Here is a 24,596-nt window from a genome sequence, read left to right on the forward strand (position 1 = left end):
ATACAACATCAAAGCTGCATTAAAGGAGGAGGAGGAATCAATATCATGAGCGTCATATTTCATCAGTGGATCAGAACGGTTTCCTGCTCGGAGGTTTTACACAGGAAAAGGAGGTTTTAATGTTGATATCTTTGTTGAATTGCTGCTGTTAATGACTGCTGCAGGTGGGCTTCTGCCCAGAGTTTGTTTTTGTGTTGGATTATCAGACAGGGTTTTTGTAGAGCCCAGAAGGTAACTGAGTCACTGTGTATTTTAGCTGCACAGTAATAAGCACCACTGTCTTCTGCGTTGAGTTTCTGCAGATGAAGCTCCGATTTCTTTGAGCCGTCTCCACTTACATTGAAACGCTCTTTGAAATCATCCTCAAGGCTTGGGCTGGTATATAGAATATACCCAATTAATTTTAGAGCAGAGTCGCCCATTGTCTTCTGGTACCATAAAATTACATTGTAGGAGCTGATTGAATGGCTGCAGCTAATTGTTGCAGGACCCTGAGCATTTCCTAAAATTGATGGTGGATCTTGATGGACAGTGCTGCTCAGAGAAAGAGCTGTGGTTAAAAAAAAAAGAAGAAATTAAAAAATGGAAAATTTTAAGAAAATGAATTCATATTAATTGAACCCCAAACCTACAGGAGAAGCAGAGAAGCAGGAGAGAGATCCTGCTGATGGTTCTGATCATGATGTCTTTATCTTTGTCTCTGCAGTGACTAACATGCTGAACCACAGACATGCATTAAATTACTATTATGGGACATGTGTGCTGAACACATGTTAGAGGAGCAACTCAGAGGGGAGGAGACACAAACTGTAATCATTTCAACAGCACCTCCTTCACACTCTGATCTACATTTAGTGACAGTGTGTGACTTCATGGTACATTTGTTGTGATAAATGGTGCCTTAATGCTTTTGGCACCAGTCTAATCAGTACTTAATAATTGTTCTGTGATATTAAAAAAGTGCAATGTTTATTACTTTCCCTTCTCATTCTAATGTTCTAATTGTTGTTGTTGTGGAAGAAAATTAATTTCCAGGCACTGTTAGATGAAATCACTCAGACAGATTTATTTATGTATGGTGCACGACATACAGAGAGTAACAGGGTCATTTGGTGAAAACCTCATAGGCTGTGGAATTCATTCATAATTCAGGCATTGTACGTAGTCAGGTGTTATCTTATAAAAACCTTGCCACCACATTGTTTATAAGAAACACTTCAAACCAAACCTTTTTTTCAGTCTCTGGAATCATTAAAGGGTAGTTTATAGATAGGTTTTATTTTGAAAACTGAGATAAATGTACCTGCTGAAGCGTGACATGTAGCTTACTGAACTCTTGATATCAAGTTTCATGGAAAAACAACAAACAAATAAATGCACAAATAATAGAGGATTAAGATGTCACATTAATCCAGGCCAAAAATTTTAGATAAAAAAATCACAAGTTTTATATTTATTTAATATAATAATAATATTGAGAACAATGCCAGTGAAGTAATACAAAGCAAAATATGAGAAGTTATGTTTTTACCAAGGTTTTTCTCTATAGAGTTGTCTGCAATTTATGAAAAAATTATCTTGTCTTCACAGTGATTCTTTACCAATAGTAAAAGAAACCTCTAAAGACTCCAGAGGATCTTTATTGTTATAAATCCATTGTTCTCAATGGATATAGTACAACGTACTTTTCTTTACAGTGGATCTACAGCTCCCCCTATAGATAAATAACAACAATGATATTTTTGTCATCACAGTGACACCAACAGTTGTGTTTTTGTGCAGTTCTTTAAATCACCTGCATCACTGTGTTGACTCACAGCGCAGAAATACACCACGCTGTCTTCAGGCTGCAGCTCCTTCACTGTCAGAGATCCAGTTGGAGCGTCTTTCTTCTCTGCTGGAAATTTGTCCTCCGTGAAGCCTTCCTCGTATTTATGTGGAGGAGTTGGAGTCGTGAAAACTATTAGTTTCATTGGTTTTCCTGGCAGCTGTTGGAACCAGTACATCTGCCAGTATGATGTACCAAAAGTGTGACTACAGTTTATTGTTGCAGGCTGACCCTGGTTCCTCCACAGCAGAGGACTCTGAGTCACAACATTACCATCACTTGGACCTGCAGGGGCCAAAAATCACACTATATTTCAGAAATTCAAACAATCTATCCATGAGCAAAAGAAAATAAGATAGATATTAGAAGTATATGTGTGAAGTGAAAGCTGAAGGAGCAGTTTCTCCACACGATCATGTCCAAAAGTCCAGCTGATTCTTTTTTATTAATTACCTGATATCCACAGGAGAAAGACTGACAGTGTGAAGAGTCTTTGTTTTAAGGTGATGGCATCCATTATTTGCCACACAAACAGAGCATAAAAGAGTCATTATATATTGCAGGTGGGAGGAGTCAGGTGGCATTCATTGTTTGATTGTGTGACGTTACTTTGTGGGCTGTCTTCAATCTTCAGCATGTTTGATAATAATTTCAGGTGGACTACAACTGGGGGTTCCCCTGCAGAGCATCTTAGTAAGTTTACTGGGGCTACACTTTTGGTACCAAAATTTGCCTATCAAGTTCATTTAAAGAAGAGGAGACAGAATATTGAAAGTTTTCAATTTTGCTTGTTGTCAGTCTGAATTACATTTTTTAATAAGGAATAAACGTGTTAATTTAAATATTGTACTACTTACTGGTGAAGAAAAAATATTTTGCAAGTATTTTAAATAAAAAGTTAACATTTGCATGACTCAGCAGTATAATCAACTCTCTCCCTAACACTGTGTTGTTCTTGTAAATGATAATTAAAACACTTGGAAAGTATAATTTGTTATTTTAGAGCAGCTCACCCCACAGTGATGAACTTGTCTGATAACAAAACCTGTTGAATAAACCACAAAGCATCTGGTAGAAAAACTTTTTAATTGCCTTTTTTTTTTTTTTTTTGATCACAGTTCATTTTGGTGTCACAATTCTTGCTCACAGAGACATAAGATGACATAAACAGGACTTTTAAAACAAAGGAAGGGATGAATGTGTAATGTTTCTATTAAAAGAAGCTAAAGTTATTGAAATTAATTTTCACAAGGTTTTGGCCTCTCAAGACAAAATGCTACGAAGGCTAACAGCTAAGCTGGCTCTGTTGAGCTAGAAGTCTGCGTTATAAGTGACGCAAAAGAGGATTTCTTTAATTCTGAATAGATCATCTTGTTAACAGAGGCTGAAGTGATGAGTTCAATTTCAGCTGAAACTGTTAGTAAGAAGTTCTGTCTGTTCACTTATTGTTTTCTTAATGAGATCCCAAATAGAAAAATCAGACTAAAACAACATTTATATGTTAACATAGTTATACCTGGTGCTGTAAATTTTTATTAGTTATAGTCATTTACAGTTCCTTCACACTCACAGAAAAAAAGAAAACTTAAATAGTAAAACAGCAGCCAAGCTTTTTACATCAGCCTCAAACTTTCCACATAGCACTAAACATATTTATCTGCTTGAGGCACTGAAAGAGATGGTGATGTCACTTCCTGTCATTTCAAAGGACCGCATTTATAAACCAACTGGTTAAACACATCAACCAGGTATGCAACATCTATGTTGTAACAAATGGACAGTTTAATCCAGAGACAATCACTGAATAAATATACACAACTTTCTAATACTCTGACTCTTATAATTCTAAAAGATTACTATCTTTTTATTGAATAATTACTAATACGACATGTTACAATTTAGAAAAGCATGACTGAATTTACTACAGTGCTAATTTACAGGTCAACCAAACTGTGGCCCAGTTTAGCTGAATTCACCCTACATTCATGAGTTTGTGCCCTCTTCCATCCATGTGATAATTGTTGGCAATAAAAACAAATATATTTAGTTTAGTAATGGTAAATGTTTATAAAGTTAATTTGATATGGTTATAGCAAAGGATAATGAGACATCAGCATAAATTAAAGACTGCAACATGAATCTGAAAACATTATTAGTTTTTAAAAAGTCCAGATGAATATAAAATGAGTTCAGTCACTACACAACTGGATGCAACAAACATAATTCTAATTTTTGTGATAATATCCAATTTTCTATCTATTTTTGTTCAGATAATCTTTGCTGTGGAAATAAAAGCCCCAGTGTTGCCTCACACTTGCAGCAGAATATTTGTTATATTATCCATCACATTTGTTCAGGTTACTGAGCTGACACTTCGTATATGTTATAATAACAAGTATAGAGCTCCCCCTGACGTTTATTAAAGACAGTGATCTTTTTGTTTCACTGTGAAACCAGCAGTTGTGTTTTTGTGCAGCTCTTTAAATCACCTGCATCACTGTGTTGGCTCACAGCGCAGAAATACACCCCGCTGTCTTCAGGCTGCAGCTCCTTCACTGTCAGAGATCCAGTTGGAGCGTCTTTCTTCTCTGCTGGAAATTTGTCCTCCGTGAAGCCTTCTTCATACTGGTGAGAGCTGAACGACGTTGTGAACACAATCTGCTTCATTGTTTTCCCTGGCAGCTGTTGATACCAGTACATCTGTCGATATGTACTGTCCTTGGTGTGACTACACTCCATCGTTGCATTGTGACCCTTATATTTCCACAACATGGGGGTTTGAGTCACATCACTCCCATCAACACAACCTGTGAGGGAATAACAGAACAGAACAATGGGACTTAAGATGGTAAATTATTATTTGCTCACATTGTTTATTGAAAACTAAACACCAAAAACATGAAACTTCATTTAAAGCTGAAGTCAGAGTCCAGGGTCATTACCTGATGTCCACAGCAGAAGGACTGAAAGTGTAAAGAGACTTCCTTTAAACATGATGACATCCACCATTTGCTGCACAGAGTGTAGGACAGCTGTATGAGCTGCAGGTGGGAGAGCCACGTGACATCCATGTTGGGAATTGTGTGACGTGATTTTTGTGGGCTTTTTAAGATTTTGCTACTACAGTGACTCTGTGGATCCCCCTACAGAACATTACAGTGGATTCATATAAATTCTAATCAGCATTACTGTATTTACAAGCTTATTTACCATGTATAGAAATACCATAATGAGTGTTAATACAGATATAATAAAACAGTGATTCTGAGCCCTTCAAGCATCAGATCTGACATTTTTGAGCTCGTGAGTCTGAGCTCAAGAGTGATGAGCAAGTGACAATAAATGTCAAGCACTGTCAAGTTAAATCAGCGTGTGGCATGGAAACTATCTGTTCACAAGCAGAAGAAAATAAAAAGATGATATTAGAAGTATAAGTGTGAAGGGAAAGCTGAAGGAGCAGCTTCTTCACATGATAAAGTCCAATACAAAGCAGAGCTGCAGTTTGATCAGACCATAATCTGAATTTAACCTGAAATTAAATTCCACAGTTGATCTTTTTTTTTTAATATTATTATTTCCTATCCACAGCAGAAAGACTGGCAGTGTGAAGAGACTCTGTTTAAAAGTGATGACATCCATTATTTGCGAGACAATCAGAGCGTAGAACAGTTGTTTTAAGTTGCAGGTGGGAGGAGTAATGTGGCATTCATTGTTTGGTTGTGTGACGTTACTTTATTGGCCGTTTTCAATCGTCAGTAGATTTTAAAATAAGTTTAGGTTCAGTAGCTGCAACTCCTTTGGAATTGCAGTTGCTGGAAAGATGAGTAGAGGTCAGAGTGTATAAAATGAGCGGTTATTTCATGCTACACATCCCCCTCTTGGTATTCAAGGCCCAAAGGCCTCAGAAGAACAACAAACGGGATCCAGGAGTCAGAAAGGGGAACTTTAGTGGTGTCAGTGTTGAGACCCAGGTAACAAGTAGGAATTTCATCCTCACAAACAAAGTGGTACCCCCTGAGATCCCATACTGGATGGGTGGGTCTCTGTGTCTGTCCTGATGACTGTCAGGGTTGAATGCAGGGTTTGAGGATGTAACAACCAGTGGCCTCCAAAAAGTGTGCTTTGGTTGTTGCAGTTCACTCATAATGCTATAAAGTTGTGTTACTTGAAATCACTTATCTGGAGTTTCTGTTCAAGATCTAAATTTAGGTCTCTTTATTTCACATTTTCTAATTTAAGCTTTTTGTAGGTGTTGGTTTGTGATAAGACAGGTGTTCAGTTACCTAAAATTTCCGGGAGGTCATTTATTTTTGTGTCCTTCTCTAGAATGTTAGAAAGACATTTGGCTCTTTAAGCGAGTAGGCATGGTTTTTGTGCCTGTTGTAGAAAATTCAGTGGAATTGACTGAACTTAGGGCTTGAGTCATTTGTTCGAATTCATGTCCATGGATCCCTGATCAAAGGTTTTGACTTGTATTTCACCTTCTTCTGCCATTGTGACAGTAATTACTACCAATATAATAAGTGGTAATGCCTGATTTTATTTCAGCTTCATAGTCTTATATTTTAAAATAGATGTGATTTTACTCAGTTTCTAATTTTAATCTTGATGTAATTTGAGTAGAAAATGGTGATTTTCTGAGCTCAAATGGAGATGTACTAGCTGATTTTGCCCACCAGAGGGCTCCTACGCACTTTCCGAGGGTTATTAGAGAAGGAATACCTGGGAACTGTTATAACCAAAAACCAAGAATCAACCTTAACTATTGAAAACAAGATTAAAGAAGGTAAATCCAAGCTCAACTAATCTATTTTAGGACGAATTTATTTATCAAAAATGGAAAGTTTGTCAAGATTAATTTAGTCAACCTGCAACACTGCTGTCCCAAATAGCTTAATTAAAACTATTAACCAAATGAACTTGAACTTTATCTGGACGAACAGACCACACTACCTACGGAAAAGTCATATATGGTCAAAGAAATCAAAGATGGTGGTCTGAAAGTAATTGACTTTGAATATCTTAACGGAACCCTTAAGATTAACTGGTTAAAATCCTGGATTAAAAAATCTCAATTATTTTGGTATTGTGTCCCAAATTATATATTTAACAAAATAGATGGTCTAAACCTTGTACTTCCAGCTGATTTCAATATACATAAACTGCCCATCAAATTATCAGAGTTTCATAAACAAGTGATACTATACTGGAAGATGCTCTACGTACATAACTACTCGCCACTCTCCTCTATCATATGGAATAACAGATTCATACTACATCGCAATAAATCCTTGTTTTACAAAGATTGGATGGAAAAGAATATTTTGTCTATTATACACTTAATGGATGATAATGGTTGCATGTTAAAGTACGAACAATTCTGTGCAAAGTATCAATTCTTTCCCCCAAAAGCTGAATTTACAAGCTTATATAATGCCTTACCAAAACAATTTACTAACCAGCTTAAAAATATAATAACATATTATCCCATATCCCCACAATTACCCCATCTGTCTATTAATGGAATATCACTGACCCAAAATTCAATAATCACACAATTAGAAGCTGTCTAAACGAAACTTTATTCCCTGGGAAAGTAAATAAAAATAACATTCTTTACAAATTTTGGGAAAAATCTATTGAAAGATTAAGAACTCTTTATTTAAAACTCTCCATACAACCCAAAACTAAAGAAACACACTTTAAAATTTTAAATGCAATTTACCCCTCAAAAGAACTACTAAAAAATGTCTTTAATATTGATGACAATAAATGCTCATTCTGTGAGAGCGATGTAGAAACGATAGACCATATCTTCTATGAATGCAACCAAACCAAATCATTTTGGATTGCTTAGAAAAATGGATCAAATCAAAAATTACACTTCCTGAATCTATTTCTAGAGATATGGTAACTTTTGGAGTGTTATTGAAAGACAAAACTTTGGAACTCTGTTGAAACCTAATTTTTTGTTTGGCAAAATATTTTATTCATAAACAAAGAGTGCGAAGGTCATCCCCAGTTTTCAACATCTTTTTGTCTGAATTTCAATTATATCTAAACTCTCTGAAATGTATTGAATCATACGAAGTCCTGACGGAATTTTTGATTGAATTGCCCACTAATGTATCTCAATCCTAACATACGGTCCTCTTGTGTTGTAAATGTTGTTCTTTTATTTATTTTTCTTATCAATAATACCTTAATTCATCTTCAAAATACTATGCCTCTACTTTGCCCTTTTCAAAGTTATTGATTGTAATTGCCTTACTTGTTTTGTATTTTCTTGTTTGTGTTTACCTTGTTTAAATAAAGTGTTCAAAAAAAAAAAACAAAGTAAAAAAAAAAAAAAATAGTAGAGAGTGCGCAGGAAGATGATGTCAGTAGCTACGTGAACCAGAAAGTAGGAAGGTTTTTTTTTTAAAAATAAAACTTTGTGCCTAAAACAATTCAAAAACAGGATGAAATTAGCCAGGGGTACAGTATAAAGAAAAGTAAAAAAAAATAAAATAAATGAAAAACACAACAATTTGCGAGATAGAAAAACAAACAAGCAAACAAACAAAAAATTGCAGATAAAGCAACATTTGTGCCAAATTACCTTATGAGATCAAAACAAAAAAATTAAGACAAAATAAGATCCGAAATCTTAAGTAAGTAATCAACATAGTTACAAAATTGTTGCCAAAATACTTTGGAGTGCGGACACAAACCAAAACAAATGAGTGACAGATTCTGGGGAAAGATCACAGTTTACAACAATGTCAGAGCTGAACTTCTTGAAGTAGTCTTCAGCAGGATAAATCCTGCGTATGAGTTTAAAGGACCATTCTTTCACCTTGTTAGAGAGGAGGAAATGATGTGGCAGCAGCCAAGTATTTTTCCAAGTCACATCAACCACAAAACAATTCCAGTATGAAATAGTAGCTGTTACAGAGGTCACTTTCTTCTAAAAGAGGAATCTAATTGTTATTATTGTTGCAATGAGGAGAGCTAAGACATATTTTGCCAAGAGGGAGTGGATGGGAGTAAGAATAGGAGACTGAGACAGTGAGTTTTATTTTTCCAGATAGATTGAATAGTAACCTATGAATTTTTTTTACCCCTCTTATTGTCCAGGACTCAGGCCTGTGCAGGTAAGCCTGGAAAAGCTGTCAGCCTCAGTAAACAGAGTAGGACCTTGCAGTGAAAGATTTCTCTCTTAGTGGTGGGGTCAACTCCAAAGATTTATTGTTATGTCTTCTATTTAGCCTTTTTCAAGATAAAAGGTTTAATTAGAAGTTTACTTACGTGCTGTCAGGATATGATTCAGAGGGATTTCTGCTTACTATGAAAACATACAATAAAATCTTTGAAATTCATTGTTTTTTCCTCACATACCAATATGATGAGATCTGGACTTTTTTTTGCTTTTCTAATTAAAATTGAAGCTTTTTAAAGATTTAAATTTTGCGAACAGACTTCAAACAAATGACTCTGCTGTTCCACTGACATGAGAAATTACAACCATGTTTTTGACAAATCTTAACAGAACAACAAACTATTTCCTCTATTTGTTTTCCACCAAAGGTTATATTTCATGTTTCAATTGATGACTTTTTTTGACTTACTGTATACTTTTTGTCAGATGAAGGAGAATACATTTTTACTTTTTTATATCCTTTAACGTTAGCAGCTGTTTAAACAGGAAATGTTTTAAATGAAATCAACAACAAAAATGAATTGACTTTAATTTTCTGCTCCAGATCACAGTAAACAGATGTTGTTTGTCACATAAAACCCACATGTTGAATTTTTAGCTTCAGTTGATACAGAAATGGAGGTTTTACCAGCTGTTTTCTCAGAGATGAGCTGTGTGTGTGTGTATGTGTCTGAATGCTGTTGCACAGTTGCAGGTGCACTCAGAGAGCCGGAGGTTGCGGTAAAGTGGAAAGTTGTTTCTCAGCACAGGTCGCTCTCTGCAGGCTGCTCTGTGACCACATCCTGTCCTCTGCTGTCGCTCTCGGCTCCTCTGCAGGTTTCATCACCCACTTAGTCTTTGTCACCAACAGCAGCTTTGACCTTCTTCTTCACACAGATCAGAGCACTGACTTCCTGTTGTGAGCTCAACTCAACATTTCCCTGAACCGACAATGCTTCAGCTACGGAAAGCTTTAGCTGGCTGCGCTTAGTTTTAAAGCCCAATTTCAAATTATCTTTTATTTTTATCACTAGTAATTATGAAAAGGTTATCAAATTCCAAGAATACATCTTGCTGACGACTCATTTATCCTCCAGCATGTGAAACTTTTCTGAGATGTTTAAGCTGCGGGCTGAGTAAAACAAACCGGTTTCTAAAAACCATCTGACACATCTCTGGAACGAGTGATGAGAAGACAGTGGAGACACTGCAGGCAAAAGTCAAAAAGCAAGTCACATCAGTAGACTGAAGGAATTCTACTATGTGCATTTATTAAGCAAAAAAATAAAATAAAACAAAATAAAAGTCCTACATTAAATGAAATTAAATGTTCAACAAAAACATATCAATGTGAAAAACACAAGCTTTTGCAGTATAAGAAGAAAAAGGTGCTCAACAGATGGAGAATTTGATCAGCTCATCTAAAAGCAAACACATTAAATGCTGTTTTTTTACAGATATTATTTAGCAGAAGGCAGAAGCATGGCTCTCCTGAGGATCGTTGGTTTGTTCAGGCCTCAGCTCCGCTCTCACTTCTTCTGCTGTCCTCCTGAACTCTGAAACACAAAGAAAATACATTATTTTTATACCATTAGTGTGCAAATCAACAAGATTGTCTACTGAAGGTTTTATTCTACAAACCTGAAGTTTCCAGATCACAAAGCAAACAAAGGCTCCGTAGAGGCAGCTCTTCACGATCAAAACAACGTAGGACAGTTTGGCATTCTGGGAGATGTGCAGATATTTCTCTGCAGGAAGATCAAAGAGGAAATATTCAGTTTAAGGAGATTGATAATCAGCTCTTTTAGCACTTTTTTAACCTGTCAACACCACATTCATTCATCCTTTTCTTAGTTTTGTTGCAAATTATATATACTTTCTGTGTGCAGAAGCATAAAATGTATTTACCTCGAGTTAAGCCTTTATCAGTTTCATTTGCTGAAAGAATAAAAAAGAGATAGTGAGGAATATTGATTTATAAGCTAAATGTTTAGTTTAGGTCAAACAACATGTTTGATTTAGGTCTTTAGTAACATACATTTGACTACAGCAAAGAAAGCCTCAGTTCCACTTCCATTGAAGAAGTTGACGGTACACTTGAATTCAATGCCAGGATTGAACCACTGATGTGCCGGGACCCTCAGTCTGCTGGTGAGTTTGTAAAACATCCCATTCCTCCGCGCAGCGCTGTCCGTCGCCACACTTCCAAGCATTTCTCCCCCGATTGTCTCCCATGACAGAGTGACATGATCTGGGTAGAAATCAGAGGCCACACACAGCAGGGTCTTCTTCCTTTTGTTGTTCTTGTCTCTGCACTCTTTCTTTGAAGGTTGGATAATTTCAACTTTTGGTTCGGTGATGTTGATTCCTTCTTCTGAAAGATGAGAGAGAAGAAGATACTCAGTCACAGGTGTGTCAACAGAATCTGGAAATGTCTCAAAATGACCACATTCACTACACACATGACACTTCCACAGTCAGAAACTGTCCTTCACGTAAACGAGTGTTTAATCAAAGTTTTTCAGTGACCTTACTAAGAACTGGTCTGGTTCTTTCCCCCCAAAAAAGGCTGGATACATGTCTGAGAAGCACCTCTCACTCACATGGAAACTTCTACTCTCTGTCAACTGGTTCAGATTGTATTAAAGCTGCTAAAACAATTACACTCATCCAAAAAACTCATCCAAGACACTGAAGTTTGATCATTTTTTTACATTTTCTTCAGCACTTCATGACTCGTACAAGTGAAGAAACACATTTTTACAACTGAGTTAATGTCAGCTCGTGTACGATTTTGAGCGAAGAGTCAAGTGGACATTTTTATATTACTGAATTACCAAAGGCAACAGCTGAACAAGTTTAACAAAGTCTGAACAAAATGGTTCCCTTTTCTGCAGAACTGAAAAGTTTCTCTCCATTAGAACAGCAATATGAGACTGAACTATTCGGTGAAAAATTATTTAGCATTTTCAGGTCAGATGAAGCTGTTCAGTAACATTATGTTTAAAATAATTTTCTCACCCAGAATGTTCGTTTGGTTCTTGTGCCAAAGGAAACAGGTTTGTAGCCGTTCACACTGATAAACGGGTTTCAGTCCTGATCGCTGAAGCCTCTCTTTGTGCTCTTTTACACAGAAACTAAACACCTAAATACTAACTAGAAACAACTTTAAACCCGATCATTGTGCTGATTTCATGTTTACTCTGGTAAACATTATTTTCTTACCCAAAACTGTGAGTTTAGTTCCAGCTCCAAAGTAAGCAGGTTCGTAGTTGGTCACACTGACAAACAGCTGCATAAAAAACTGCTCAAGCTTTCAGCCCCGATCGCTGCACATCTTCTTTATGCTCTTTTACAGACAAATTGCACTTTTTCCTCAAGATTACAAACTACCAATTTCAGCAAATCATGTTTCTCCTCCCAATTTAAACTGTATCCAGCTAAATACAAAGATTTCTTTACTGTCAACTTCACAACAAATTTCCACTCCACCTGATCATGCATCAGATTAGTAAATACTTTATAGCGTTTAGATTTTCTTACCTAAAACAGTGAGTTTAGTTCCAGCTCCAAAGTAAGCCTCTGACTGGTAATTTACAGTGTTTCACTGAGCTGATAAGAACTGACTGTGAGAGGAATAGTCTGGGCTCAGAGCCAAATATACTGGAAATAAACCACTTTTACTGGAGAACAGAGACAACACTTGTTTTCACTGCAACTGAGAAATATATATTTTTTCACTTGGTACTTTTTGTTCATCATATATAATATATATATATATATATATATATATATATATATATATATAATAAAATCTAATTATTTGATACTAATAATTTAAACACACAGTGAAGCTGAGAATAAACCTTAGCTCAGTTTGTTGGAGGTTTTCTTACCTAAAACGGTGAGTTTCGTTCCAGCTCCAAAGTAAGCCTCGTTGTAGGAGCACAGAGACTCCAGACTGGAACAAAACCTCTCTTTATCTGCGACTCCCCGTTTATTTTTTTATTATCTATGTCTCTGTTTGTTATGTAAAGACTTTAACTTTATACACCTTCAGATTCAAGTCACCTGTCTTTTCTCCACACCTAAAAAAGTGTTAAATGTTTTCTTACCTAAAACAGTTAACTTTGTTCCTCCACCAAAGAAAGCCTCTGAAGTGCCAGAGTCACAGTGAACACGATCAGCGCGTAAAACAGCTGATTTTATTTCCAACTTTCCTCTTTACAGCTGGAATGATTTTTAACTTTCCTTTAAATTAAAAGCCAACAGCTGCTAAACCAAATAACATTTCTCACACGAAGCATTGATACACTGATATCTCTCTGTAAGAAACATGTTTAACATACATTTTGCTTCTTTTTGGATGTTGACGCCTTACTTACCAAGAACAGTTAGTTTTGTTCCCTGACCGAAGTAAGCTTCGTACTGACACAGTGTTTATGCTTCAGAGCTAAAAGTCGAGAGAGCTCGAGTACAGTGAGCTTGTTAAAGAGCACTTCCTTGGGAATTTTACCATGAATACTTTGTTACATCCATCAATAGCTTTATATATAAACATTTGTTTAATTTTGCTTTTAGTTTCTACCATTTTTCATATTTCAGGTTCCAGGTCGTTCTTGTAAATGAGACTTTGTTCTCGACTGATGAACCATTTTAAATAAAGATCTTGTTATTATTACATGTACATTTCTGTGTATCTTACCTAGAACAGTTAACTTTGTTCCTCCACCAAAGAAAGCTTCGTAACTACCAGTGGCACAGTGTTCATGAACAGTGCTCCAATCAGCTGTTTTCCATAACCTATTTAAGTTATTTTGGACTAAATCGTGTTCTGTCTCTGCATCTTGTTTTCATAAAGTATCCAAAAGCTACAAAACTCTCCTTCAGAGCTCTGTTACTCTTTCCTTTAACTCACCGAAAACACCTTTGTCTCCTGGAGAGTTCAGGTTAAAGAACAAAGCGTAGATCTGGATCGACACTTGATTCAAGAATGAAACTTTTTTTATAGAAACACACAACCTGTTGGTTTTCATTTGCTTTGGTTCTTACCTAAAACAGTCAACTTTGTTCCAGCTCCAAAGATCGCTTCATAACCAGAGGCACAGTGTTCATGAGCAGAGCTCAAAACAAACTAAGATGCTGATTTTACCTCAGTCTTTTGCCTTTGGATGCTTTAAGTAATTTATTATACTAAATATAATACTTTGTGTTTATTTAAATTGAAAACCAGCTTTTGTTTATTCCAGTCTACTGTTCACAAATCTGATGCAACACAAATTTTTAATTCATTAAAAAAACTGTATTAAGGCAGTTATTATATGTGAATAAATGAGACCTTATTTTTATGCCTTACTTACCAAGAACAGTCAGTTTGGTTCCCTGACCAAAATAAGCTTCGTAATTGGCACAGCGCTTCATCTTAATATCAAAAAGTACTGAGCTGAACTTAATGTATAAATACTAACACATGTCATGATTCTATTTTTCCCCTATAAATAAAGATTTTGGTTTATTTATTTAATTTTAATCATCCTTCACTCACCTAAAACAGTCAGTTTTGTTCCATTTCCAAAGTAAGCTTCGTTGGCGTTGTCACAGTGCAGTAATACTGAACATGTAACTCTTTCTCTGTCACATTTCTCTTTAAAACATTTATGCTGATATTTCTAGCAGAACTCAGACTTTAACCAAAGTATCATCCATTATAACACAGTACGAAGGAGAAATATTTACCTAAAACTGTCAGCTTGGTTCCTTGGCCGAAGTAAGCAGGCTCACCGTAGCTCACAGTGTTGTGAGTCCAGTTCAATATGTGATGTTTTTAAATACAATAACATCTTTTTTTCAATTATATTTGAACATTTTCTCCAGTTTAAGTCTAAAAAGTGACCTGAACATTAGATAAATGCAACTTACCCAAAACAGTCAGTTTTGTTCCGTTTCCAAAGTAAGCTTCATTCATGTTGTCACAGTGCAGTAATACTGAACATGTAACTCTTTCTCTGCCACATTTCTCTTTAAACATTTATGCTGATACTTTTAGCAGACTTTAACCAAAGTATCATCCATTAAAACACACTACTGAGGTGAAATATTTACCTAAAACTGTCAGCTTGGTTCCTTGGCCGAAGTAAGCAGGTTCAGTGTAGCTCACAGTGTTGTGAGCTCAGTTCAATATGCCATATTTTTTCTTTTTTCCAATTATATTTGAGCATTTTCTCCAGTTTAAGTCTAAAAAGTGACCTGAACATTAAATGAATGCAACTTACCCAAAACAGTCAATTTTGTTCCATTTCCAAAGTAAGCTTCGTCTCTGTTGTCACAGTGCAGTAATACTGAACATGTAACTCTTTCTCTGTCATATTTCTCCTTAAACTTTCATGATGATACTTTTAGCAGAACGCAGACTTTAACTAAAGTATCATCCATTAAAACACAGTACTGAGGTGAAATATTTACCTAAAACTGTCAGCTTGGTTCCTTGGCCGAAGTAAGCAGGTTGAGTGTTGGTCACAGTGTTGTGAGTTCAGCTCAATATGTCATGTTTTTAAACAGAACCGAATCTTTTTTCAATTATATTTGAACATTTTCTCCAGTAAAAGACTATAAAGTGACCTGAACATTAGATGAATGCAACTTACCCAAAACAGTGAGTTTTGTTCCATTTCCAAAGTAAGCTTCAGTTCCAGTGTCACACTGAGTGTCTCCTCTACCAAAAAGTCCCAAAAGTCTCCACAATCATCTTGTTCTGATATATTTGAATAATCCAGATGATGAAGAAGGTTTTAGCATGCAGGTTGAGCTTCATAATGTCCCAATCGTTCTCTTTTTTAAACATAAGCGACTCATGATCCAAAAGCTGCATGTATGAAATCAAGGATTTATCTTTTTTTTAAAAACTTGTTTTTTACTAACTTGTCAAAGCCAAAGTGTCAAAGCATCCTGCACACCTTCAGATGATGTATTTTTCTGCTCTGACAGGCGTCCTAACCTTCAATCAGCCGTCTAAACAATGGGTGTTAATGGGAGGAGGTTTTTGTACGACGGCTCTATGGGATTGTATCACCGTGGCCCCCTGTCCCCACGGTGAAAAAACATCACACAAAAACTTTGTGTCTTTCTCTGCCTCTCCTCTCTCCCTCCCCCACCCAGGGCCTCCATATCTCAGCCTCCATCAGTGTGTGTGTGTGTGTGTGTGTGTGAGAGAGCAGCTGTGCAGGTCGGGCTGATTGACGAGTGAAACACACTCCGACATGACTTCTGCTATTTCTGTCACAGCTAAGAAAAGAAGACACAACAGAAGGACGGAAGCTGCCTTTAGTTTTTGTTTCTTTGTAGCTGCTCACAGGAAGTGACATCACTGCTGGTCACAAGTCTTCATCCAATCAGTCGTCAGAGGCCAACATGCACTCGCACGTGATGTGTCATGGGTGTTTCTGCTTTACTTATAACACTAAAGTGAGGATTGTTTAGGGGGGCTTATATTGTGCAAAAAAGCACAAAAAACAATAAATATCATTACAGTAAAATACTAAAAATAAGATAACACTTACGTGTAACAAACCCAAGCCAACACACTAAAGAGAAGGTAAGGACTGATTCCATAATATAAAAATAAAACATTTTCATAAAATATTGTCAAGTTTAAAACAACTAATAATCATAAAAAGTTTAAATTGGAGCTTAGTGATAATTAAATGTCTAAGTATTTATAATGCCTGCGATGGACTTGCGACCTGTCCAAGGTGTCCCCCGCCTCTCACACAGAGACTGCTGGGATAGGTACCAGCTCTCCGCGACCTGGAATGGAGAAGCAGGTAAAGAAGATGGATGGATGGATGGATGGATGGATGGATGGATGGATGGATGGATGGATGGATGGTATTTATAATGCTTCACCACCTCTACAACCTGATCAATGATTACAACTGAGGAGATGGGTGATTCTTCCTAATATCAATACCTATCTTGTTACTTTTAGACACATTTATGTTCAAGTGGGATACCCCACACCGTTCATTCAACAATACAGGTGTTTATATCTTAAAACATTATCTGTTATTTGGTGCACTGTAGAAAAAAAGGATGAATTTACTTACCTAAGACAAAAACCTTCCAGTTTTATTATATTGTTATATTGTTTACCCTCATATTTTCTGATTTTAGTTATTATGTATGTTGATGCTTTAATGCGTGCTATTTTCTCATCAACATTTAAATCAACCCCCTTTCCATTATTCTGCTCTTTCTGATATTTTTTTTCTTATCTGAATTCAAATAAATTATATTTGTTGGTAATAATAACAAAAATCTACAACCTTTTATTGGTGCTTAAGAAAAGTACTTGCTGTCAAAAATCATTATCGATCCATTTTCTTTACCCGCTTATTCCATACAGGGTCACAGGGGCAGCTGGGGCCTCTCTCCAGGAGTCACTGTGTGAGAAGTGTAGGACACCTTGGACAGGTCTCCAGTCCATCACAGGGACACATAGAGACAAACAAACAAAGAACCATTTACACTCTCACCGAGGGACAATTTAGAGTTACAAATAAATTTAGCATTCATGTTTTTATTCTGTGCAAGGAAACCAGAGTACCGAGAGAAAACCCACACATGCATGAGGAGAAAATATAAACTCCACACAGAAAGGCCCCAGGCAGGAGGCGAACCTGCAACCTTCTTGCTGTGAGGAGACAGCTCTACCAAACACCTCAAAAAGCTCCTTCGCCATACTCAAGTGTAATTCTGCATAAACCCTCTAGAGGTCAGTGTAAGATAACTACTTCAAGATTATTTATATATATAATTTTTAGCTTTTTATGATACACATTAAATCAAAATACATATAAACTTGTAGAATTAAATAAAAAGTACTTCAAATGAGGCATCATACCAACATTAGAACAATGTGTTTTATCTGAGTTGTGTAAACCTAACCATGTTGGCACCTGCTGACTAATCTGAACTGATCAGCTTTGTGGTGTTTCAGACACATCAATGAACTACACATCTTTAATTTATGTGTTTTCAAACTGAGTTATATTATATTACAGGGTGTATTTCATTGTCATAATAGCACATGTTGCCTGTTATTGTTCCTTGGATTTCAGAATCCTACTCTGAGCTCCTCAGAATGGAAATGATTCTGCTTCTGATGCTCTGTATGGATATACATTATACATGTAGGGATATTAATCTTTTTTAGCTCACATTTCAGGCACAGACTGGTCTCTTTTTAGGCTTCTGGATTTTTACACACATGAAAAAAGAAATTAAACAGAAAGAAACAATGACCACATACATATTAGATATGAAAGGATTTGACGAAAGCACAGGTAGAAAATCCTCTGACAGGAAAAGACAGCACAACACAGAAGCTGTTTGCTGTATTTCTATGGCTGAACAACTGAAGATGTCATTTAAAGCACTTTAATTTAAACCATTAGTAATATGCTCAGATCTTCCTCCTCCTCAAACAACAAGTCAACAACTCATTATCTCACAACTTCATGTCAGTTTTACCTTTTAAGGACCTCCATAAGTAATTACAGAGTACTTACATGCTGCTGAGTATATATCAGGAGCAATCCTGGAAGTATCTCCAAATGTAAGAGCCATTGATTACATTGATGTTCTGTGGACAGTTTGCCACCATGTAAGTATCTCTTATAATTACATTTGCAGTACTCAGTAAGTATCCTTGTAAGTACACTGTAAATACCTTTAAACGTACCCAGTAAGCAGCCCAGTAAGTATACTGTGAGTATTCCCAAAACTACCCAATTGCTACCAAGTAAGTACTATTGTAATTAACTACCCAATAATGCACCAAGTACTTCATGAATACACTGTAATTAACTTTGTACTTGTACTGAGTACCCTGTAAGTATTCATTCATTATAAATTCAATGTTCCCTGAATGTTTTTTCGGCTGCTCCCTTCTTGAGGGGTTGCCACAGTGAGCAAAGTCACCGGATGCCCTTCCTGCCTCTACCTGGGCTCGAACCTGCAGCCTCAAGATTACAAGACCACAGTACTGACCACTGAGCTACTGCAGCCCAATGTAAGTTCCTGTAAATATTCTGTAAAAGCCCCTGTAAATACCAAGTAAGTACGCCTGTATGTATTTTGTAAGTACCCAGTAAGTGTAAGTAACATGTAGCATGTAATTACTCAAGTAGGTGCAAGTGTATACACTCTTCAAGTACCCCTGTGAGTACTCAGTAAGTACTTCAAAAGTACCCCTATAAATACACTATTGGTGTTATGTTAGTACCTATGTTAGTACTCAACAGCATCCAGTAAAAAAAATATCAGTACTTAGTAAGTGCTATTGTAAATACCCTGCAAGTACTTCAAGAAGTACTCAAGAAGTACCCCAGTAAGTACCCTATAAGTACTCAGTAAGTACCCCTGTAAATACCCTGCAGTACCTTGTAGGTACTCTGTAAGTACCCAATGAGTACCCTAGAAATAATTTGAAAGTATTTTATTTATTCTCAGTAAAAACCTCTGTAAACATCACTCTGTAAATATCCCCCAAAGTACAATAGTATCAATAAGTACCATGTGAGTGCCCTGTAAGTATACTGTGGGTACTAAAAAGTACCCCTGGAGGTTTTCTGTAAGTATTCTTATAGTTATCTAATAGAGATTCTGTAAATATTATGTAGGTACTTAGTAAGTAATTTCATATACTCTGTAAGTACCCCTTAAATACTAAGTGAGTACCTTGTGATTATCCTGTAAGTTCTCTATAAGTACCCAGTAAGAACCCTTGTAAGGACCATATAGAGAGCTAAACACAAGTCTCTGAAGCCAAAAGGTGTAGATGATCAGTAAGAAACCATGAGCATTTCTCAATGATTAGACTTTGAAGAAAACTGATGTTGCTCACTATTAGCTAAATGTCACCTATCCATGACCCAAGCATGAATTTCTGCAGCCAAAAGGTGTAGATATTGAGTAGGAAACCATGAACTAAACATTTCCAGTTGAACAGAATTGGACTAAAAGGGGATTCTTCACTTAAGGCCATCCTGAGTACATAATTTTTCACAGTTTTGTAAGTTCAGGACAGTCTTCACATGCAGCTTTAACATTTGCTGCTTTTCTTGGTAATGACAAAAGCAATGTTTGGTCTGGTTATGAACTTTAAGATGATTCAAATTGATAAACAAAGCATTTCACTTCTAATCTGACACTACTTTAAACTAATCTGACAATCTGTCAGAATTATTAACATTCTTCTGACCTAAATTCCAAAGTGAATTATTTATCAAAATAGTCTAAACTTTTCAAATTCTTGCACATGTAACCTAAACATATATCCTAATTTCAAACATTGTGTTCAAAAGATTTTTATGTTTTAGACAAAGTTTTAATCAAAGTCACAACGTAGAAATTCTTCTTCTGTGTGTTATTTTGGTTAAATTATCGTGAAGTGAAACTATCTGATATTTAGAAAATGATTCCCAAAATGTCTGTGGTAATATTAGTTTTGTTGTGTTGATTTTATATTTTATCTGTTGATTTTATTTTGATTCATTTTGATTTTGTAATAAAATCTTACAAGGCAAATTTGGTTAGTTTTATGGCTAATATGTTGTGATGAAAATTCCTACAGGAAGATTTTCAAGCACTTTTTTACTAAATCATTGAATGTTCTGTGGCGCTAAAACCCTTTTTGCTGCATTTTTGTTGAAATTTGACAATATTCATGAATATCCACAACTCAAAACTTAATATAAAGGCCAACATTCAAACAATTTTCTGGTTTATTAACCTGTGTGACTTTATGTGCATTTTCGAAGCCACATTGACTCATCTGTCAAAAAAGGTTTAAATCTAAAAATCCTATCTGGGAAACATAGTTGGGGGAAAAAACCCACAACAAATCATATAAATAAGAGAATAAATAATGTAACAATGTCTAAAAGCTTCTTTTTGCAGTGCTGAGGAACAACCAGCTTAGCATATATTTAGCTAACTCTAATAAGGACTCAGTTCATTAGGAGCTGCTGGCAGACTGAGGCAACCTATCCTGAGGATTTTTAGTAATGGGGTTTCATCAGACCACATCACTGTGTGCTGGCAGCGCAGAAATACACAGCAGAGTCTGACATGCTCACAGAGTTCACAGTCAGACCTCCTGTTTGTGTGTCTTTTCTCGTAATCTGGAACCGAGTTTCAAAAGCTTTCTCATAAACTGGGTCACTACCAACATAGCTGTATCCAATTAGATTCATTAGGCCACTCCATGTTTGCTGGTACCAGAGCATTACATAAAGGCTATTATCATTGTGGCTGCAATCAAAATCCACTTTGTCCGTGATGTTAACTATTTTTGGATGAGATGGCTGGAAGGTCACAGTCTTAGCATGATCTGTGGGCAAAGCAGAATAAAAAAACATCTAATTTTCCCATTGCATAGATAAGAAAACAACAAAAGAAGATATAAAGCTTTTTTGTTGTCGTTGCTCTGGATGCTTTATAACCTACATGGAGGCAAGATGAGAAGAAATATCAGCATGGCTGGTGACATTTTGCAGGTTTGTGCTGCTGCTCCAGTCAGAACCTGTGAAACAGAAACAATCATATCTACTGTGCTGCACAGGAAAAATGATGAGGGTTTTTGGTGAGGGAGAGACATTAAACCACATCACTGTGTGCTGGCAGCGCAGAAATATACAGCTGAGTGGGACGGATTTGCTTTGAGTATAGTCAGAGCTCCTTTGGTTGCACTTTGTCTTGTCAGCTTGAATTGCTTTTCAAATTCACCCTCATAGTTCGGAGAGTTTTCATATCCGTACCCAATGAGGGTCATCGAGTTAGTGTTCTCTCTTTGCTGATACCAAAACATCAGCAAAAGGTTGCTATCATCATGGCTGCAGGTAATCTGGACCTCATTGTTCTCCGCAACTATTTGAGGAGAAGTCGGGAGAAATGTAACAGCGCTCACCTTACCTGTGGAAAAAGAAAAAGAAAACAGAGTCAGAGCAATATTTGTTTGAAGCATGAACGTTCAGCAGGTTCATGAGGAGATTTCAGATCTTACATAAAAACCAGATGAAAAGAAAACCAGAAGTCTGCATGAGTGAAGACATTGTCAGGTTCTGATGTGAGAAGAAGACTTGCTCTGGGTAAAGTAGGTTCATTTATCAACACACCCCCATGATGGAGAGTGCCTGTTATATGCTGTCAACTAACCAATCAAAAGCTTCTAAAGTCAGGACATCATCATCTGGGCTTTCACAAATTGTTTAAAGACAGAGAAATCTAGGCGTATGTAAACCTGTGACTTTGAACAAACTAATTTAAGCACAACTATATTCATAATAGCAGTAATGAAAAAAATATTAGTTATTACAGTGTATGCTTTGTTTTTTTGTGAACTGTTACCTGAACAACAGGCAACAGTTTGTGAAGGTGGGAGATCGCTGTTCAAAATGTTTAAACATTACTGGTGGTGTTCTCCAGGGGTCAGTATTGGGACCGACACTATTTATGCTGCTAATAAATAAACTAAACCTAAACTGTCTTAGAGTTCCAAAATATTACTGAACTTTAGAAAAAAGATTGACGAATGTTGGCATTTTTTTTTTAGAGTTCAGTTAAAAGCTGACACAGTGAGAGCTGCAGATATGGTATAATCTTTTCCATCCTATGGTTTTGTTTCCTTTATTTGATCATTAACATGAGTCAGGTGTCAGAACGCTTTGTGTTTTTGTCACAGTGTTGAGGTCTGCTGCAGCACCGTGGAACTGGCAGCACACAGATACACGGCCTCATCTTTCTCCTGAATGCTGGATATCGTCAGAGACCACTGCTTGTCGTTCAGTTGCTCTGCCTTAAACCCAGTTTGGAAATCTTTCTCAAAGTTTGAAGATTTAACTACTAAATACACAATCTGTTGAATGTATCTTCCTTTCAGTTGTTTGTACCAGTAAAGATATTGGTAATTTGTGTCATTCTGGTAGCAGTGCATTTCAACGCTGTCATTGGAACGAGTGGAGATGTAGCGTGGCCACTGAGTGATTAGGACAGACTCACAAACACCTGACAGAAAACAAAAAGCAAAAAATAAAACAAGGAAAGGTGGTAAATCATCTGCAACAGTCATCGCTGCTGTTTTCAATGATAACAGAGTTATATACACTACAGTATAAGTAATACAATGAAAACATCACACTTTTATAAAATTAGGTTTACCTGTGGTCCAAAATATGAAGAATGCAAAGGTGCTAATGCCTGCAGTCATTTTGAGTTCAGACTGTAAAAAAAAATCAGTTTAAATACAGTGACCAAGAACTTAAAATCTATAGTGAGTACTTGAGGTCAGTATCTCTGTCATGGTAAAATGAAGACCAAAATGAAGATGTAAGAGAAAGGAAATGATCTTGTATGACAGTGTTTTTGTCTGTGCCCCACCCATTTCTCATGCACCATGTTTGTCCTGACACACACACACACACACAAAAGAAAAAAAGCAGCCACCGAATTCTTCATTCCCATGCAGTTTGATACAGGTGCATTTTTGTAAAGGAACCAGATGAGTTGAAACACTGTGCTTTCTCGCTGCGCAGAAGAACTGTGCAGTGTCTGCTGCGTTAACGTTGGAGATGACGAGCTGTGCTTTGCCTTTTGAATGTCCTGTCATGTTGTAACGCTTTTCAAAATTCTTCTCAAGATTTGGGTTTTCATAGTGCAGAAGTCCAACCAGCTCCATTGCTCGTTGGCCTCCTGCTGCTGACTTGTACCAAAGCATGTAGGGATAGGCATCATCTCCATGGTAACATTCAAGACGAGCCATTTGTCCTGGTTTTATCAGAAGAACAGCAGGTGATTGCTGGATCAAGAGTGTCGAAGATATAATTTCTGGAAGACACAAATGTAAAATGCAGAAGAAGATAAAAAGGTCCGTAAGAGTAATCAGACGTCTTTTAACTCTTACCTGCAAGCAAAGACAAAAAAACAAGCAAAGTTATTAAACTTTTGAACATTGTTTTTCTAGATAAAAAAAAACCCTTATATAGCTGTAGTTTTCACTGACTCAGATGTGAGCATGCAGAGGAATCACTGAGGAAGGAAATCTATTACTCTTCATTAGTAATGAGGAGGGAGGAGCTCGAGGCCATCCATATCTGTGTGTGTTGTCACTGCTCTCTGCTGTTCATTTTTCTGATTCACAATAAACAGACATTTCTGGAAGAAAAAAAAAGTTTTAGGGAAAGTGGGTAGCAACAGTATTTCCCCTCTGGGCCTTCTTTTGTATTTTGTGCCTTAAAACCGGGATTTTATATGGATTATGAATTAGGGTTAGGGTTAATAATATAAATGTGGTTCACTTTAAAATATGAAATTAAGGAGATTGTTTGGATTTGTGAGTGCACCTCATTGATTTTTCTCTATGTTATCTTCACAAGTTTCCTTTACAGGTGCTGGTCATAAAATTAGAATATCATGAAAAAGTAGATTGATTTCAGTAATTCCATTTAAAAAGTGAAACTTGTATATTATATTCATACATTACATACAAACTCATATATTTCAAATGTTTATTTCATTTAATTTTGATGATTA

The 24,596-nt window shown here is 36.3% G+C and overlaps 1 protein-coding gene and 2 gene segments (V, D, J or C); all 3 read right to left on the reverse strand.

The window, feature by feature from the left end:
- Window positions 1–1,103: 1,103 nt before the first annotated feature.
- Window positions 1,104–2,349, reverse strand: LOC108233970. The segment is given in 2 exon segments: window positions 1,104–2,113; window positions 2,282–2,349. Coding segments are annotated over 2 exon segments (429 nt in total).
- Window positions 2,350–4,118: 1,769 nt separating this feature from the next.
- LOC108233961 lies at window positions 4,119–5,911 on the reverse strand. The segment is given in 2 exon segments: window positions 4,119–4,635; window positions 4,771–5,911. Coding segments are annotated over 2 exon segments (432 nt in total).
- A 4,552-nt stretch (window positions 5,912–10,463) lies between these two features.
- LOC108235161 (M1-specific T cell receptor beta chain-like) lies at window positions 10,464–23,365 on the reverse strand. Its single transcript, XM_037977896.1, has 7 exons — window positions 23,226–23,365; window positions 22,771–23,072; window positions 12,234–12,300; window positions 11,047–11,382; window positions 10,917–10,946; window positions 10,650–10,756; window positions 10,464–10,564 (listed from the first exon to the last, which is right to left on the reverse strand). The coding sequence occupies exons 1-7, from the start codon at window positions 23,272–23,274 to the stop codon at window positions 10,538–10,540; spliced, it is 918 nt and encodes a 305-aa protein (XP_037833824.1). The 5' UTR covers window positions 23,275–23,365; the 3' UTR covers window positions 10,464–10,537.
- Between the last annotated feature and the right edge of the window lie 1,231 nt (window positions 23,366–24,596).

Source organism: Kryptolebias marmoratus, linkage group LG10 (genome assembly GCF_001649575.2).
Source record: "Kryptolebias marmoratus isolate JLee-2015 linkage group LG10, ASM164957v2, whole genome shotgun sequence".
Lineage (NCBI taxonomy): Eukaryota > Metazoa > Chordata > Actinopteri > Cyprinodontiformes > Rivulidae > Kryptolebias > Kryptolebias marmoratus.

Excerpts from the sequence above, each read along its gene's own strand:
- LOC108235161 (XM_037977896.1), bottom strand. The coding sequence starts at position 23,274 with ATGACTGCAGGCATTAGCACCTTTGCATTCTTCATATTTTGGACCACA. Across the intron at positions 23,073-23,225 it reads CTTCATATTTTGGACCACAG|GTGTTTGTGAGTCTGTCCTA; the intron begins GTAAACCTAATT and ends GTTTTCTGTCAG. Across the intron at positions 10,757-10,916 it reads TGATAAAGGCTTAACTCGAG|AGAAATATCTGCACATCTCC; the intron begins GTAAATACATTT and ends ATCTTCCTGCAG.